At 46.5% G+C, this 15761-nt stretch overlaps 1 protein-coding gene across 3 annotated transcripts in view; it reads left to right on the top strand.

The window, feature by feature from the left end:
- Window positions 1-15761, top strand: part of Tshz2 (teashirt zinc finger homeobox 2) — a 426375-nt gene that overhangs the window by 242517 nt on the left and 168097 nt on the right. Inside the window, exon 2 of one of the 3 annotated variants that reach the window (XM_055595910.1) lies at window positions 2575-5508. In XM_055595910.1, the coding sequence (XP_055451885.1) occupies window positions 2575-5508 (2934 nt within the window). Of the gene's footprint in view, window positions 1-2574; window positions 7604-15761 lie in introns of those variants that run through there. The other 2 variants (XM_055595908.1, XM_055595909.1) reach the window with 2 other exon arrangements.

Here is a 15761-nt window from a genome sequence, read left to right as displayed (position 1 = left end):
AGGGAAGAGAAGAGGATATGAATGGCAGGGGTGGACTGATGCAAGTACTTGGTTGTTTCAAAATGCAGTTTTCTTGCAAGAAGTGGCCACTTATTAATGGCTGCTTGGCTGGATTGAGTAGTTTTCCTTTCTTCCAATCAATTTATGGCACTAGAGACCAGCAACACCAATTTAATGAAAAAAATCTGCTTGTCAGCTTGCTGGGGAAGCAAAGAACACCTCACCAATAACAATAAAATAACAAACAACCATAAAACTTGTGGCCAGACTGAACTTTTACATTTTATCTTCTTTTATGGACTTCCACCCTCAAACTCATGGGCCCCTGTGTTCAGCATTCCCATAATCCTCTCTCTGGAGGTGGAGATCTGCTTAATGATCGATCTAGACCAGATTTCACCACTGCCCTAAGATTTCCTTATTCATTAAGTTGGCAGGAGAGAAGAGCATACCCTGCACAAGACAATAGATTCTTTTAACAGACCGGAAGGGGATGGTTTGTGGGATCCTGCAGATCTGCAACTTTCTTCATTCTTAAGCCCCAGTTTCCTGGTCCATAAAGAAAAGAAAAGAAATAGGCAACAGTATTTACTGTGCGTGGATATTGTGCAAAAATAAAGGAGTGTAGACTGAAAAGATGGTTCAGTGGTCACTGCCTAAGTGTGCAGACCAGAGTGTGGCTAGCAAGCACCCACGGACACGCCAGGCAGACGTGGCATCCTGCCTATAATCCCAGCATTCAGGAGGCAGATACAGGAGAGCCGCAGAGCAAGCTGGACAGACAACCTAGCTGAATAGGCCAGCTCTAAGTGTAGGTGAGAGACCATGCCTCAATGTATAAGGGGAGAGTAGAGGAAACATCAGAGGAGGGCATCCTACATCAGTTCTGACCTCCACACAAAGCTGCACCCGTATGCTCAAACACATGGGAACATGCACACACACACACACACACACACACACACACACACACACCGAAATGTGTTTGCAGTGATTTGCTTGGGTGCCAGGAGAGAATAATTTCTCAATTAAACATCTTCATCTTCACCAGCAGGAGCAGCACTGATATCCTGACTATAGTCTCCTTATTCCTCCCCCTTCTTTCTGATCTCTCTCTCTCTCTCTCTCTCTCTCTCTCTCTCTCCCTCTCCCTGTCTCTCCTGGCTTTGAGTACGGGCACACTTTTTTTCCAAGCTTCAGTTTGGTGCATGGAGAAAACAGAACCTGATCTACAGTGGTTTTTTTTTTTCCTCTTGCCATCAAGAGGAAGAGTGATGTTTATGAGAAAAACATTGCATTAAGATCATGCTAGCCTTGCAGATCTGAAGCTGGCTCTCTTTTGCATGGGGACATCTTTGGTTGCATTTTATCCACATGACTCTAAAAGGCCAGGTGGATAAAATGAACCCATGGGCATAAATAGTCACATTCCCCATCGACAATGATGGGTATTTGCCCATTAATTCTCTTTTGCACCCTCTCTCTCGTGCCTTCATTTTCTCTGTGCAATTACTGGCCTTCAGTCCTTTCAGAGAAGGGAAAGCATGCATTCCCCAATAGCATTTTGCATCCACAAATCAACTATATAATTGGCATCTCATGACGGGTACCCACAAATCACGGCACATTTGAAATTACAGGAACAAGATCGAGAGAGTATTTTCAGCCATGTCTGGAAAGGTCTTCATAAACCCATATGAGAATAATAGACTAGCCTCCAAATCTCCCATTCTCACACCATTCACCATTATTTTAAAATCATTGTATTCGCTGAGCTTACATAATTTTTCAGCCATTGGTGGGAGATTGTATTTGCATACTCCCTGCAACTCTCTATAAATAAAAATGTTACAACAGAAAGACACAGACTATCAGAGATATAACAGCTATGCACCCGGGTTCCTATTTAGATGAATGCATGCCAATACTCCTGAGTGTCTTGGGGCAGTTTGCCACTGAGATGCTAAGGGCCAAGCCCTAACTTTCTTCTGACACAACATTCTCCTGAACCGTGCATGATGGTGATAGGATTTTCATTTCAGTCTAGATTTCCAGAAAGCCATACACTTGGATTTAGCCACTGCCCCGTTATAGGAATATCAGAACAATATTTGACCCCTAAATTGTTAATTTGTGATCATAACCATTCATAGAGAATGATGCCTTTGCCAAGATAAAAAGAAACCAGCAGTGGATGGCACAAAGGCCATCACTTGGGGCCTGAGAATACACTCAGCTGGCATAGTGCTTCATAGCATGCAAGAAAACTGGGGTCCAGCCCCAACACCACATAAGCTAGGCATCATGGTCCATACTTGTAAGCCCAGCACCAAAGACACAGAGGCAGGAGGATCAAAAGTCCATGTTCTGCTACATAGCAATTTTGTGGCCAGCCTGGACTACATGAGACTCTGTCCCAAAATAGAAATCCATCGTTTGTCCTTTCCCCTGTTTCTGTTGCCAGCTGTTGGTAAATACATTAAATTGCTATTCAGTTCATCCTGGGTAAACAGGGACACGGGGATGGACTCTGTCAGCTGTTATGTTTAGTTCATCTCTCTGTATCTCTTACAGGCTATGCCCAGGAGGAAGTGTTGAAGGAAGAGGAGGAGATAAAGGAGGAAGAGGAGGAGGAAGAAGACAGTGGTTCAGTGGCTCAGCATCCGGGCAGCAATGACACTGGGACAGATGAGGAACTAGAAACAGGCCCAGACCAGAAAGGCTACTTCAGCTGCCAGAACTCACCAGGGAGCCACCTGTCCAACCAGGACGCAGAAAACGAGTCCCTCCTGAGCGATGCCAGCGACCAGGTGTCCGACATCAAGAGCGTCTGCGGCCGAGATGCCTCGGACAAGAAAGCAAATGCTCACCCCAAGCTTCCAAACGAACCCCATAACTGCATGGATAAAATGACAGCTGTCTATGCCAACATCCTGTCAGATTCCTACTGGTCAGGCCTGGGCCTCGGCTTCAAGTTATCCAACAGCGAGAGACGGAATTGTGACACCCGCAATGGCAGCAACAAGAGTGATTTTGACTGGCACCAAGACGCTCTGTCCAAAAGCTTGCAGCAGAACCTGCCTTCGAGGTCTGTGTCGAAGCCCAGCCTGTTCAGCTCCGTGCAGCTGTACCGCCAGAGCAGTAAAATGTGTGGCTCGGTGTTCACCGGGGCCAGCAGGTTCCGCTGCCGGCAGTGCAGCGCGGCCTACGACACTCTGGTGGAGCTGACGGTGCACATGAATGAAACCGGCCACTATCAAGATGACAACCGCAAGAAAGATAAACTCAGACCCACGAGCTACTCGAAGCCCCGGAAGAGGGCCTTCCAAGACGTGGACAAAGAGGACGCTCAAAAGGTTCTGAAGTGCATGTTTTGCGGTGACTCCTTCGATTCCCTGCAGGATTTGAGTGTCCACATGATAAAGACAAAACATTACCAAAAAGTGCCTTTGAAGGAGCCAGTACCAACCATTTCCTCTAAAATGGTCACACCAGCCAAGAAGCGTGTTTTCGATGTCAACAGGCCTTGCTCCCCCGACTCCACCACGGGGTCCCTCGCAGATTCATTCTCTTCCCAGAAGAATGCTAACCTGCAGCTGCCCTCCAACAGCCGCTACGGCTACCAAAATGGGGCCAGCTACACCTGGCAGTTCGAGGCCTGCAAGTCCCAGATCTTAAAGTGTATGGAGTGCGGCAGCTCCCACGATACCTTGCAGCAACTCACCACCCACATGATGGTCACGGGTCACTTCCTCAAAGTCACCAGTTCTGCCTCCAAGAAAGGAAAGCAACTGGTGTTGGACCCGCTGGCCGTCGAGAAAATGCAGTCGCTATCCGAGACTCCAAACAGTGAGTCTCTGGCCCCTAAGCCATCAAGTAACTCCGCCTCAGACTGCACAGCCTCTACCACTGAGTTCAAGAAGGAGAGCAAGAAGGAGAAGGCAGAGGAGATCAACGAAGATGAACAAGGTATGAAAAGCGAAGAATATGAAGACCCTCTACAGAAACCCCTCGACCCTACCATCAAATACCAGTATCTACGAGAGGAGGACTTGGAAGATGGCTCAAAGGGTGGTGGAGACATTTTAAAGTCACTGGAAAATACTGTAACCACAGCCATCAACAAGGCCCAAAATGGTGCTCCCAGCTGGAGCGCATACCCAAGTATCCATGCAGCCTACCAGCTCTCGGAGGGCACCAAGCCACCCATGGCCGTGGGCTCTCAGATACTGCAGATCCGACCCAACCTCGCCAACAAGCTAAGGCCTATTGCGCCCAAATGGAAAGGCATGCTGCTTGGCCCCATCCCCACAAGCCTGGCCCTCTACACCCAACCCAAGAAGGAGACCGAAAACAAAGATGAGGCCGTGAAGGAATGTGGGAAGGAAAGTCCCCAAGAAGAGGCAACATCTTTCAGCCAGTCTGAGAGTGAGTCTTTCTCCAAAGCCGAACCACCTTCAGAATCCAGAAAGCCTGAGCCCTGTCCCGTGAAGGAGGAGGAGAAGCTGCTGAAAGAGAAACCGGAGCCGTTAGAACCAGTGTCGTCCCTGAGCAATGGCTGTGCCCCGGCTAACCACACTCCGACCCTGCCTTGCATCAACCCACTAAGCGCCCTGCAGTCCGTCCTGAACAACCACCTGGGCAAAGCCACCGAGCCCTTGCGCTCGCCTTCCTGCTCCAGCCCCAACTCAAGCACAGTCTCCATGTTCCACAAGTCCAGCCTCAGTGTGGTGGACAAGCCTGTGGTAAGTCCCTCCTCCACCAGGCCAGCCAGTCTGTCACGACACTACCTGTTTGAGAACAGCGACCAGCCCATTGACCTGACCAAGTCCAAAAGCAAGAAAGCTGAGTCCTCACAAGCACAATCCTGCACATCTCCACCTCAGAAGCATGCTCTGTGTGACATTGCTGATATGGTCAAAGTCCTCCCAAAAGCCACCACCCCAAAGCCAGCCGCTTCCTCAAGGGTCCCTCCTATGAAGCTGGAGATGGACGTCAGACGCTTCGAGGATGTTTCGAGTGAGGTCTCAACTTTGCACAAAAGGAAAGGCCGGCAATCCAACTGGAACCCCCAACATCTCCTCATCCTGCAAGCTCAGTTTGCCTCGAGCCTCTTCCAGACATCAGAGGGCAAATACCTGCTTTCTGACCTGGGCCCGCAAGAGCGGATGCAGATCTCAAAGTTCACGGGACTCTCCATGACCACCATCAGCCACTGGCTGGCCAACGTCAAGTACCAGCTTAGGAAAACTGGTGGGACGAAATTCCTGAAAAACATGGACAAAGGGCACCCCATCTTTTACTGCAGTGACTGTGCATCCCAGTTCAGAACCCCCTCTACCTACATCAGCCACTTAGAGTCTCACCTGGGCTTCCAAATGAAGGACATGACCCGGATGGCAGCTGACCAGCAAAGCAAGGTGGAGCAGGACATCTCCCGGGTGTCGTCGGCTCAGAGGTCTCCGGAAACAATAGCTGGCGAAGAGGACACAGACTCTAAATTCAAGTGTAAGTTGTGCAGTCGGACATTTGTGAGCAAACACGCAGTAAAACTCCACCTAAGCAAAACGCACAGCAAGTCACCCGAACACCACTCTCAGTTTGTAACAGACGTGGATGAAGAATAGTGCTGCAGGTATGGGTTTGCTCCCAGGTGACGGTGACCATGGCCTTGTGAGGAGCTTGCTAAAAGGAGCTGGGTCTGCCTAGAGGCAGAGGATGTCTCCCGAGGCCGCGCAGGACCATAGCTTGCTGCCATAGACTTACTCTTACAAAAAGACAGATCATCCTAGCCATTCCCCCACATCCTTTGGGTTACAGGGAAGTAGGACATAGCACATTTCAGAGAGGTGAAGCTAATGGTTGCTTACAGAGCTCCAGGACACACGATTCCCTCAACCTAAGGCCCAGTCTCCAAGGTCCAGCTTCCCCACCACACAAACACTTTAATTAACAAGGACTAGATTCTGCTTTGCCATCTGCCTTCCCACTGCAATGCTTAATACTTACAGAGTGGGGAAGAGATGACATCAGAATGAAAGTGGGGACTTACTGGGGGCCATTATATACAGAGATAGTTTAATCAGTTCACAAATGGCTCAATGTTTTCTTTATTATCAGTCCTCGCAATGAATGCATTCTGTATCTGACTTTATCAATGGCTACCTTTCCACTCCTTCCCTGTTTCTTTCCTACATTCATTTTCCTACAGAAGAGCAGGTACCCTGAAGGGGAGCAGATGGGATGCAGTCTTCTCTATGGAACAGGGAGAAGAAAATGCCTTTCGGTTTTCTTTAGAATAAACCCGGCATCAGAGTCCACCTTTAACTAAGACAGGTGTGAAACATCCCTGAGAGTTTATTTCACATATAGAAATGGATGGCTTGAAGCCCATATATGGCCAAGTGAATTGGGTCCATCACACAGTTTTAAGATTGTTTTGTTTTGTTTTTTTAATAATTGGGCTGGAGGTGCAGTTCAGTAGCAGAGCACTTGCCCAGCATGCCTAAGGTCCTGGGTTCAAGCCCCAGTACCAGAAAGAGAAAAGGAAGGAATTTGTACCATGTATCATAGAAGTTCATGCCTTGTATAGTTACCTATACCCAACTTACTTAAGTCATGTCACCTCCAGGAGAAAGGACAGAGACCAAAGGTAAATACTTTAGCAGATTAGTCACATAGGCTCTTTTCAAATTTTGGACTTACGCAAGGCTGGATGTCAGCAAACCTCTTTCATAGGATGCCTCTGCTTCCTTGTCTCTACCCTCCAGCATGACACCCCCATAGGCTAGGGACCCCGACATATATTTAGATTGCCCTCTGCCTGAGGCTGCACTTCAGCACAAGGACCCAACATGAACTAAAGCTTGTGCACTTCTCAGCCCAGCTTCTTTCCCACAGCATTATGGATTTGCTCTTAGTTCACGACAAGGTGTGGAAGGCTGGTAATAGCTTATTATAGGAGCCCTCCCCACCCCCTATTCTCAAAACCTTTACTTTCACACAGGAGACTTTCAGGTCAAGCTGTACAGGTACAGATGACACGGGAGCTCCAGGTAGAGAAGGGTCCTTCCACGACGTGGCTCTGAGTACACCTCACAGAGGCAGGAAGGTTCCAGGTGTGAGGATAGTCAAAAGAAGAGGGGGCACATGCCTGAGTCCAGACTCTTCCCTCCAGGTGGGAAGCCATGCTTCTGATTTGGGCGGGCCCCAGTGAGGACCACCCCTGTTGTTTGCATGCCTTTATCATGATAATGAAATGTTCCCGGCAGGTTCATCTCTGGGTTTCCAAGCATGATTGTACATCTTACCTTACTGAATGGAAAGCTATTTTGCATCTGTTGCATCACGTGTGGACGTGAGCTCGGGGGTTCTGCCACAGGCTATTTATTTGCCATATCACATTTTAAATTTTTATGTAATTAGCCATTATGCTCTTCTGATCCCTAAAAAAAAAAAAAAAAAAAAAGGTGGACATACATAAAGAAAATAGAGACAAGAAGTATGTTTTAAATCTAATAATTGTGGGTCCAAACCCCGGTGAAAAGAACAAATAGGTGATGTTTATTTTGTGCTACAATAAAGACCAATTTTCCACCTGTTAGGTTTGTAATCATTTTTTAACTTCGATATGTAAATAGGGAGAAGGGAGGAAAAGAAAGAACTTCATCCATTCTGAGTCAGAATCCGAAGCGAACACTATCCGTTCTAGGGAAATAAAAACGGACCTATCATTTGAGACTATACACAAAGGCCACTTGTAAATTCTAGAAAGCATATGAGTAAGATTGCGATTTTTGCATCTGTCCACATTTGTGCAGAATAAACACTTGTAATTTATGACAGTGTTATCATCATATAGAACACCAAAGCTCTGTCTTCATGCATTCACTGATATGCTGCAGTGTCTCTTGAGGTTGCAGAAAGAATTGTGAAGTCGCTCCATCCTATGGGAGTGTGTCGTGTGCGTAGAAGAAATAATGTGGGCGCAGGGTGTGTTCGAGTTCATATGGAAACTCTTCCATTGTGCTTGAATGCTTCCCCCGTGGGTCCTGTCTGGAAGCTCAGCTCACCTAGGAAAGAGCACCTGCCCACTTCAGGTTCTCAGCTGCAGCCATTCCTATACGCCCTGTCTGCTCCATAGAGTTTATGCATACGGTATAGTTTTCATTGCTTTTTAATCTTATATATTTAAAAAAAAAAACTTGACGGTTTTAGATGGTCACAGGATTCTACCATCTCCTGGAATTCTAATCTTAGCTGCTATGGAGGATGACACAAAGTGTGAAAAATGTCACAATGCAACAAGAAAAAGCGGACTACGCACCTACATGTTTCTAAATGACACAAATTCTGACCGGAAGTTTCTTTCCTTTCCTGTGCCCACCTCAAATTCTATGAACACCCTACCAAATAGCAAAGTCAATTTTTTTTTAAAAAAAATACCTTAGCAAGTATGAAATGGGCATCCCTCTTTGAGGACATAAGTAGCCTAAAACAATTTCAGCAAGTATTTGTATACACCTTTAAAAGTCTCTTGTTCTTGACTAGAAATTAAACAGCGAATAAATCATTGAGTTTCAAATGCATAAGGACTTCAAATTATAGTCATTACCACGTAATATAGTGCGCGTGTTTAACAGCACACCTAACCTTGAGATTGCTGGCAGAAATGTATTCTAGTCCAACAAGCTGCCTGCCACTTCTGTTATGGATGGCTTGATGAAAATGTATGTTCAGGGTGAAATGCATGGAAGGCTGCCAGATAAGATACAGGACGGATGTCTAATCCAGTTGAACTTGCCCTTCACCGAAACCACCGGGTCTTCGTATAGCCATGTCCCAAATATCATGCGGACCGTAGTTTTATTTTTTAATATCTATTGTTCACATGAGATTTGTTTTTAACATGAAAACTTGTGATTCTGTCGATATTAATCGCGCAGATTACATTCCAATCTAGGAAGAGCCGGATAAGCTAGAGTCATTAAGGCCTGTAAGAGGTGCCCACTGTTTTTCTATCCATTAAAGTCCCTTCTTTTCATCCCTCCTCCCTTTCCTGGCCCTTCCATTCCTCAGCAAATATTGGTTGTGTGTTAGCATGTACCACATCCTACCTAGCCATAGCGCGTAGCAGTAAGCCAGCGGGAACAGCAATTATAACAGAAAACTGCGGGGATTTGTAGCAATTGCTTCCCAAGCATCCGTTCATGCTATTCTCACCAATAGCCCTGTAAAGTACCAGATAATTCAAAGAAATAATGACAGAGACACAGGACTACATTTCCCAAGGTTCCACCGTCTCTGACCTTCACCAGTGTATTAGCTCATATCTAGAAGGCCATTGTCCCATGGCAAACATGGTGCTTAGCCCAGGAAATAAACTGAACTAATGACCAGAAAGAGAGTCTACCATGGGGACCAGTGGCAGGCACACATCTGAGAGGAAGCTGCTGAAGGGAATGCACAGGAGGACCTCTTCCCTGTCCCAGCGAAACAGAGATGGGGAGCACTCATTCTGAGAAGTATTCGGCTGCACAGGCCATCCACCCTGCCTTTCACTTTCATCCCATCCACCATGCTGAAGCCCACTTCCATATTTGTAAAATGGAGACACGATAGCCTGCTCACAGGAAGGATTTGCGAATTCATAAACGTGTATGATTGCTTCGCCTAAAGCCTGGCGTACCGTCAGTCCGTGAAAGCAGGTCATGGAGAATTTCTACCACCCTTCTTGTGTCCTGAGCACACAGAATCTGCGGTCTTCTCGATTAACCAATTCATGTCCAGATTGTTGCTCCCCTTGCAAACCTCAGTCTTTGTGGCCGCATCAATAAAACTGCCATTTATGGGACTCTTCCTACGAGTTGGGAATGGCTGTGATTGGCATCCCCATTTTGAAGGAAGGTGAAGGGTTCCACCGTCTCTCCATTCACATGTAGTCAGCAAAGTATGAGCCTCAGCCTCAAGCACCATGGGTCTATACTACGCTTAGCCGCTATCTTGTGCCCTTGGTCTGTTTCTTGCCTGAGTTGAGGGTCCACTATATGACTGTGTGTAGAGAAAAGGCTGGAACATGGGGATAAGAGGTGTGCCAAACACAAGGGTTCCCCAGAGGCTTTTAGGAAACTCCAGCTGTAAACGAGTCCCAACTCTGCATGGCCTAAGGGCAGAAATGCATTCTAAGAGATGTGTCCTTATGCAATTTCGCTATTGCGTGGATGTCACAGAGTGAGCAAAGACAGCCATGTTGTGACCGAGCGTTGGTTCTCAGGAAGCCCCCATAACGCACAGAGTCAGATGTTGACCAAAAGATTATCACACAGAAACGTGGGAACCTAGGGATGACGGGCAGAGTGAAGCTGAGCGCCTCTTTTCCTGTTTTTTAGTTCCTCTGTTAGTCATACGATACCCATTCGTATAAAGTATCAAACCAAGACACTACCCAAATCCACATGGACATGTTATATACATCATCCTGACTCTCAGAAACACATTTTAGGCAAAGCAACTAAGATGAGAACAAGTGTGTTCAGGGTGGTGTGGCCACAGGTGGGGACAAAATGGGAAACAAGGAAGCAGGCTCACTCACGTAAGATGCTCTGGCCCTTCTCAAGTGATAAAAAACCAAATGCAGAATTTTTTATAATTTTTTTCATTTCTCCGGAGGGATCTGCGTTACCTCCCTGGGCACGTTGTCCCATTGCACTTCCCCCCTCATTTGGACTTTGGAACACTCAGTCTTGAAGTGTGTAATCCGCTGCTTTAATACAGATCAACATTGTTTTTCATTTACCCCAGCCTGCCATCGCTATCATCTTTTCACTTAACCAGACATGATTCCGGGTTTTTTTGTTTTTTTTTTTCTTCCTTTTGCTAAATTGAAACCTCCATGAGCGACAGGGAGTGCAATGTTTTAATTAGCTCATATTTTTTATATGGATTTATGTCTTTAAAATACATTTGTGTAATTCTTCAGCTAAATTAAAAACGTCTTTCTGCAAAAGCGAGGAGGGGAAAATAAAGAGTAAATTGCGTCATTAGGTTAGGAAGACTCAGGGAGAGGTGGGGAAGCAGCTGGGAGACGCCACACATGCGGTTGAAGGGGCCGCCCTCGGAGATCATTCTGAACTTGCCCTTCACTTAATGAAGTCTTTCTCTATAAAAGCATTAAAATAAAATATAAAAAAAAAAGGCTTGGGGAGGGAATTTTTTTCAAGGTCCCTCATAAGTAAACAGGCAGTTACCTTCAATGAGCTCATTTGAAACCTCACCTGCCGCCAAACAAAACAGAAAAATTCGAGTCGTGATGATAAACCGTTTTCCTCTGCATTTCTCTCTTTGTCTGTTTTTTTTTTTAACTATCAAGTTTAAAGCTTTCCACGATGCTTTTTTTTTTTTTTTTATTCCTACTTTATAGGAGACAAGTGACATTCCGTGGTAAATGCGAGAAAAAGCCATGCAGAACTGAGGTCTCTCTAATGCATTGACACTAACTTGCCCTCTATTGTTGGAAATGAGCAGGCGCTCGTGATTGTTCATCAAACAGCTCCTAATGCTGTTAAGGCATTCAGCTATAATTTCTCCTTGCATTTATAATTACTGTCATAGACTGCACACCTCGGTGAGCAGATTAAAGCTATAAACTATTTAGCCGCGGCTCTCCGACGAGGGACTTGATTTGTCTGGCAGGAGGTATTTGTTAGGGAGCTTGACACTTCACATAAAAACGACTCAACTTGATGAAGAACAATGCAGTTTGAGCAATGCGGGGATTTTAAATCAGTGGGGACGCCACGCCCCACAAGAATCACAGGGCAGTTTGTTAAACGATATGTAGGCCAGGGGGGTTCGGGATGTGCTAAGCGACCAAAATAAGAGGCTTCTCGGCTGTCTCTTCTTCACTGTCCTCTGGAAGATCTGGTGTTGGTGGGAAATCCGTGTCTCATGTTTCCCAGTGAGCCCTTTGTGGATGCTGTAGCAGACTTAGCTGGCACAGGAGAGGGGTGTCAACACCCCAAAGGACAGAAACCCCTGTGGCTGAAGGAAATATACACACTCGGGATGGCAGGAGTATGTGGGACACACTGGGTAGCTTCTCTTCCCGCCTAGAACATCACGTGTTTGTGTGTGAGAGAGCTTGTAGACACGTGATGTATTCAAGAGCAAGGTGTGGTTCCATGAGGCTGATCTCGGGACTTTTCGCTGTCAAAGTGAACAAATATCGTTTCTAACTTATCTTGTAAGCTCCTCAATCAGAAATTTTTGGTACGTATGGATTATTTGTGTAAGCTGGGGTAGTTTGCATTGTTGGGGATTGAACTCAGGACCTCGAGCATTCTAAGTAAGAACTCTAAGATACATGTGGGCACTGGTGAGTGTGTGTGTGTGTGTGTGTGTGTGTGTGTGTGCATGTATGAGCGTGATATCCGTTCTACATAGTATTTCACAAAAAATATATGCTCTGAACATATTTGCCCCACCCCCACCTGCTTGCTACTCTCATTCATCTGCCCAGTTTTGTATCTTTTTTGATAGGTTCTCACTATGTATCCCAGGATGGTCTTGAACTCTCAGACACCCTGTTTCTGTTTTGCTTCTCTGTGCTTGGATTTCAGATCTTCTTGATTGACTTTTTCGTGAACTTTGATTTCCTATGGAATTATCCTCCACACACCCACACCTCACAGCCATAAGGAACACAAAGTTATTTTGAAAGTGTCATTCAGGATCAAAACCTGCAGAGTACCTACAGAGAGCCAGAACTGGGTGCTTGTGTTCAAATACTCGGGACTGACAAATGCAAGCGCCCAGCAGTCAGAAGGTAGTAGGTAGGATCCCGAGGGCTGAACACAACTGTGGCAAATTAAAGCAAGGAAGTCATTTAATGTTCACATGGATGGGTTTTATTATTGTGTTCCAAGTCGGTTGTTACTGTTTTGAACATTCTTCAAGCTAAACCCAGCATCCCAGACCCAACTCCCAAGTTACCAGTTTACAGCTTTCCGATCTGGTGACAAGCCAGAGGGGGACAGAGGTCCCATTCCCTGTATTCCTATGGCACTAGGTCCTCAGGTCTTACATTAATGCACCACTGCCAACTGTGGAAGACCTGTGGGTTCATAAGATTACCCTTGCACAGAACAGAAGAGCAATCAAGAATTTCTAAAGGTGTCAACCATCTAGGTTTGCTGAGTTCTTGGCAGGGAGAGTTTCTGGGATTTGGAACAGTGACCAGAGTAATTCCTGATACACAGGCTGAGGTGATCGTCAAGTGTCCTTTGACAGTCCAGCTCCTCCTTGCACAGTTCACACCCTCCTCTGGTTTCCCATTCCTCCCCCAAAAGGGCACCAGCTGCATGGTGCAGCTGGAGAAATGGTACCCATGCTCTAGTTCAAATAATATTTAATCAATGGAGATTCCTTAGCACATTGGGGCTAATGATATTTGTTCAATCCTCACAGCAGATCTGTAGAGCAGATACCATTCCCCTTTTAGCCATAGGAAACCCCAGGCTCAGGGGAGGGGCTTCAGGAACCTGAGACCCACAGCAGCAGGTGGCAGAGCTGTAACGCCAAGCCAGACCCCAGGGAGGCTATGCCCAGGGCTGTTCACACAGCACTGGCCTCCTGCACTCGTGTTGCATACATGGAACTCTCAGTGTTTCTGAGTGACATCTTCACGGCCGCCGTGTTAGATGTGGGTGGCTATGGGCTGGGGAGATGGCTCCGTAGGTAAAGCACATGCCTAGTGAGTGTGAGGACCTGGGTTTGAATCCCCAGAAATCACATAAAGCCAGAGGCAGTGGCCTGTGTCTTTAATCCCTATGCTCCTGTGAGGAGAGGAGAGGCAGGGACAGGAGAAGCTCCAGAGCCTGTGGGCAGCTGCCCTGTGTGTGTATCAAAGGAACAAATAATTAAGAAAGTCTGCCTCAGTCAGACATGGGAGGATGTCATCCAGCCTTCACACGTGCGCATAGCACACCTGCATTTGCTTACACAAACAAGAGCGCGCACACGTGCACGAGCATGCACACACTGCAAAAACACTGCATGCACTTCAATACTGATGTCACAACATGTAACTTGTTCAAAATAAAATAAATACACAAAATATGGTTGACTCTACCTCAGTCACACTTATTACCAACAATGAAATGTTCTTGCATGAGCAAGAACTGGCTAGGAAGGTGGGAGTGAGGAAATACTCAGCCCCCTGACCACTCTAAAGTTGAACCAACTTTAGCTCTTGTAAGCCCACCCAGCATCCTTACCAATGCACAAAGGCCCGTGGCTCAGTCAGACTTCTGTGCAGTGACACTGGCCTTCAGTGGGTTGCTCCGTAACATATGCAGACTACTGTGTGAAGCTCTCCTCTTTCACTCAGGCACCATAGGCAAGCACCTCCCATGAGTCCTGTGCTTTTTAATAACTGAGGATGACAGCCAGGCAGTCATCCTTGGGCATGCCTTTAATCCCAGCACTCTGGAGGCAGAGGCAGGCAGATCTCTGAGTTCCAAGACAGCCTGGGCTACATAGAGAAACCCTGTCTCAAAACAAAACAAAACAAAACCAAGAAGGATGGCAAAAACAGGTCAGGCACGCTCCAGGTACTGATGCTTGCCAGACAGATTTAAAATGTCACAATGAGGGCTCACCAGAGGTTTTATAGGAACTCATGGCCTCTTGCGTGTGTGTCACCTCTAAAACTTTTGGTAAAATTTAGCTGCCACTGAGCAGTATCAGGAGGTGTGACGCTCCAGACATGATTAGGGTCAATGGCAACATCACAGGAGTGAATGGGTTAGCCTGAGGGTGAGCCCCGCTGTGATGGGTGTGGGCTCCTTAAGGGACTGCAGGTGTAGCTCAGTGAAGAGAATGCTCACCTAGCACATTTGAATCCCTGGGTTCTGTCCCCCGCACCATATAAATCAGACAAGATGATGATCACCTGTAATATAAGCCATGGAGAAACGGACACAGGAGAATAGGAAGTTCAAGGTCATCATTGGCTACTAATTGAGTTCAGGGTCAGCCTGGGCTACTTGTATCTGATTTCCCCTCTCTTCTAGCATGTGATACTTCCTGACAGTTACAGTGGAGCCCACATTAAACAGTGGCGGCCTCTCCACCTTGGACTTCCTAGTGTCCATAGCCACAAGCCAGATACATTTATATAACCGGCAGAAAACGCGCTAAGAGATTCACTCTGTGCTGAGACCATCCAAGCAGCCCCAGGACAGACAAGGTCTCCAGGAAGATGGAAGATAACTCCATGATACTGAAGGCAATAGCCGGCAGCCTCTTGTCTCCATATTTGCATGGCAGGTACTTTACCGTCCTCAGCCGTCTCGCCAACCGCAGACATTAGCTTCTCAATTTTTACTGATTAGACAAAGTAAGTGTAGGCTTTGGTTTTCAGACCCAAATGCTTCCACGCACTACTAACCAGGACACCTGGCAGGGCCAGCGTGGTAACACTAAGAGCCTCATCTCAAATCAAGCCATTTCCCTGGGGTTTCCCGAGTAGAGTAGGGTAATTTCTTTCTCCATCGTTACATATATTAAGAATCACTTCTATATTAAGAACTGGGTTATAATACTAAACTATTTTTTTTCAAATAGTTAATGAATATTTGCTGAGAGTCTGCCTTGTTATGGGTCCTAAACAGGATGCCAGGGACACAGGCCAGTCATGGTGATGCTGTCATCCCATGGCACTCCAGTCAAGCAGAGAGGCAGCTGACAGTCACACAATCACA

Source organism: Psammomys obesus, unplaced genomic scaffold, assembly GCF_907164565.1.
Source record: "Psammomys obesus unplaced genomic scaffold, mPsaObe1.curated_primary_1811, whole genome shotgun sequence".
Lineage (NCBI taxonomy): Eukaryota > Metazoa > Chordata > Mammalia > Rodentia > Muridae > Psammomys > Psammomys obesus.
The sequence above is the reverse complement of the archived record's forward strand: the minus strand, read 5'-3'. Positions and strand labels throughout refer to the sequence as shown.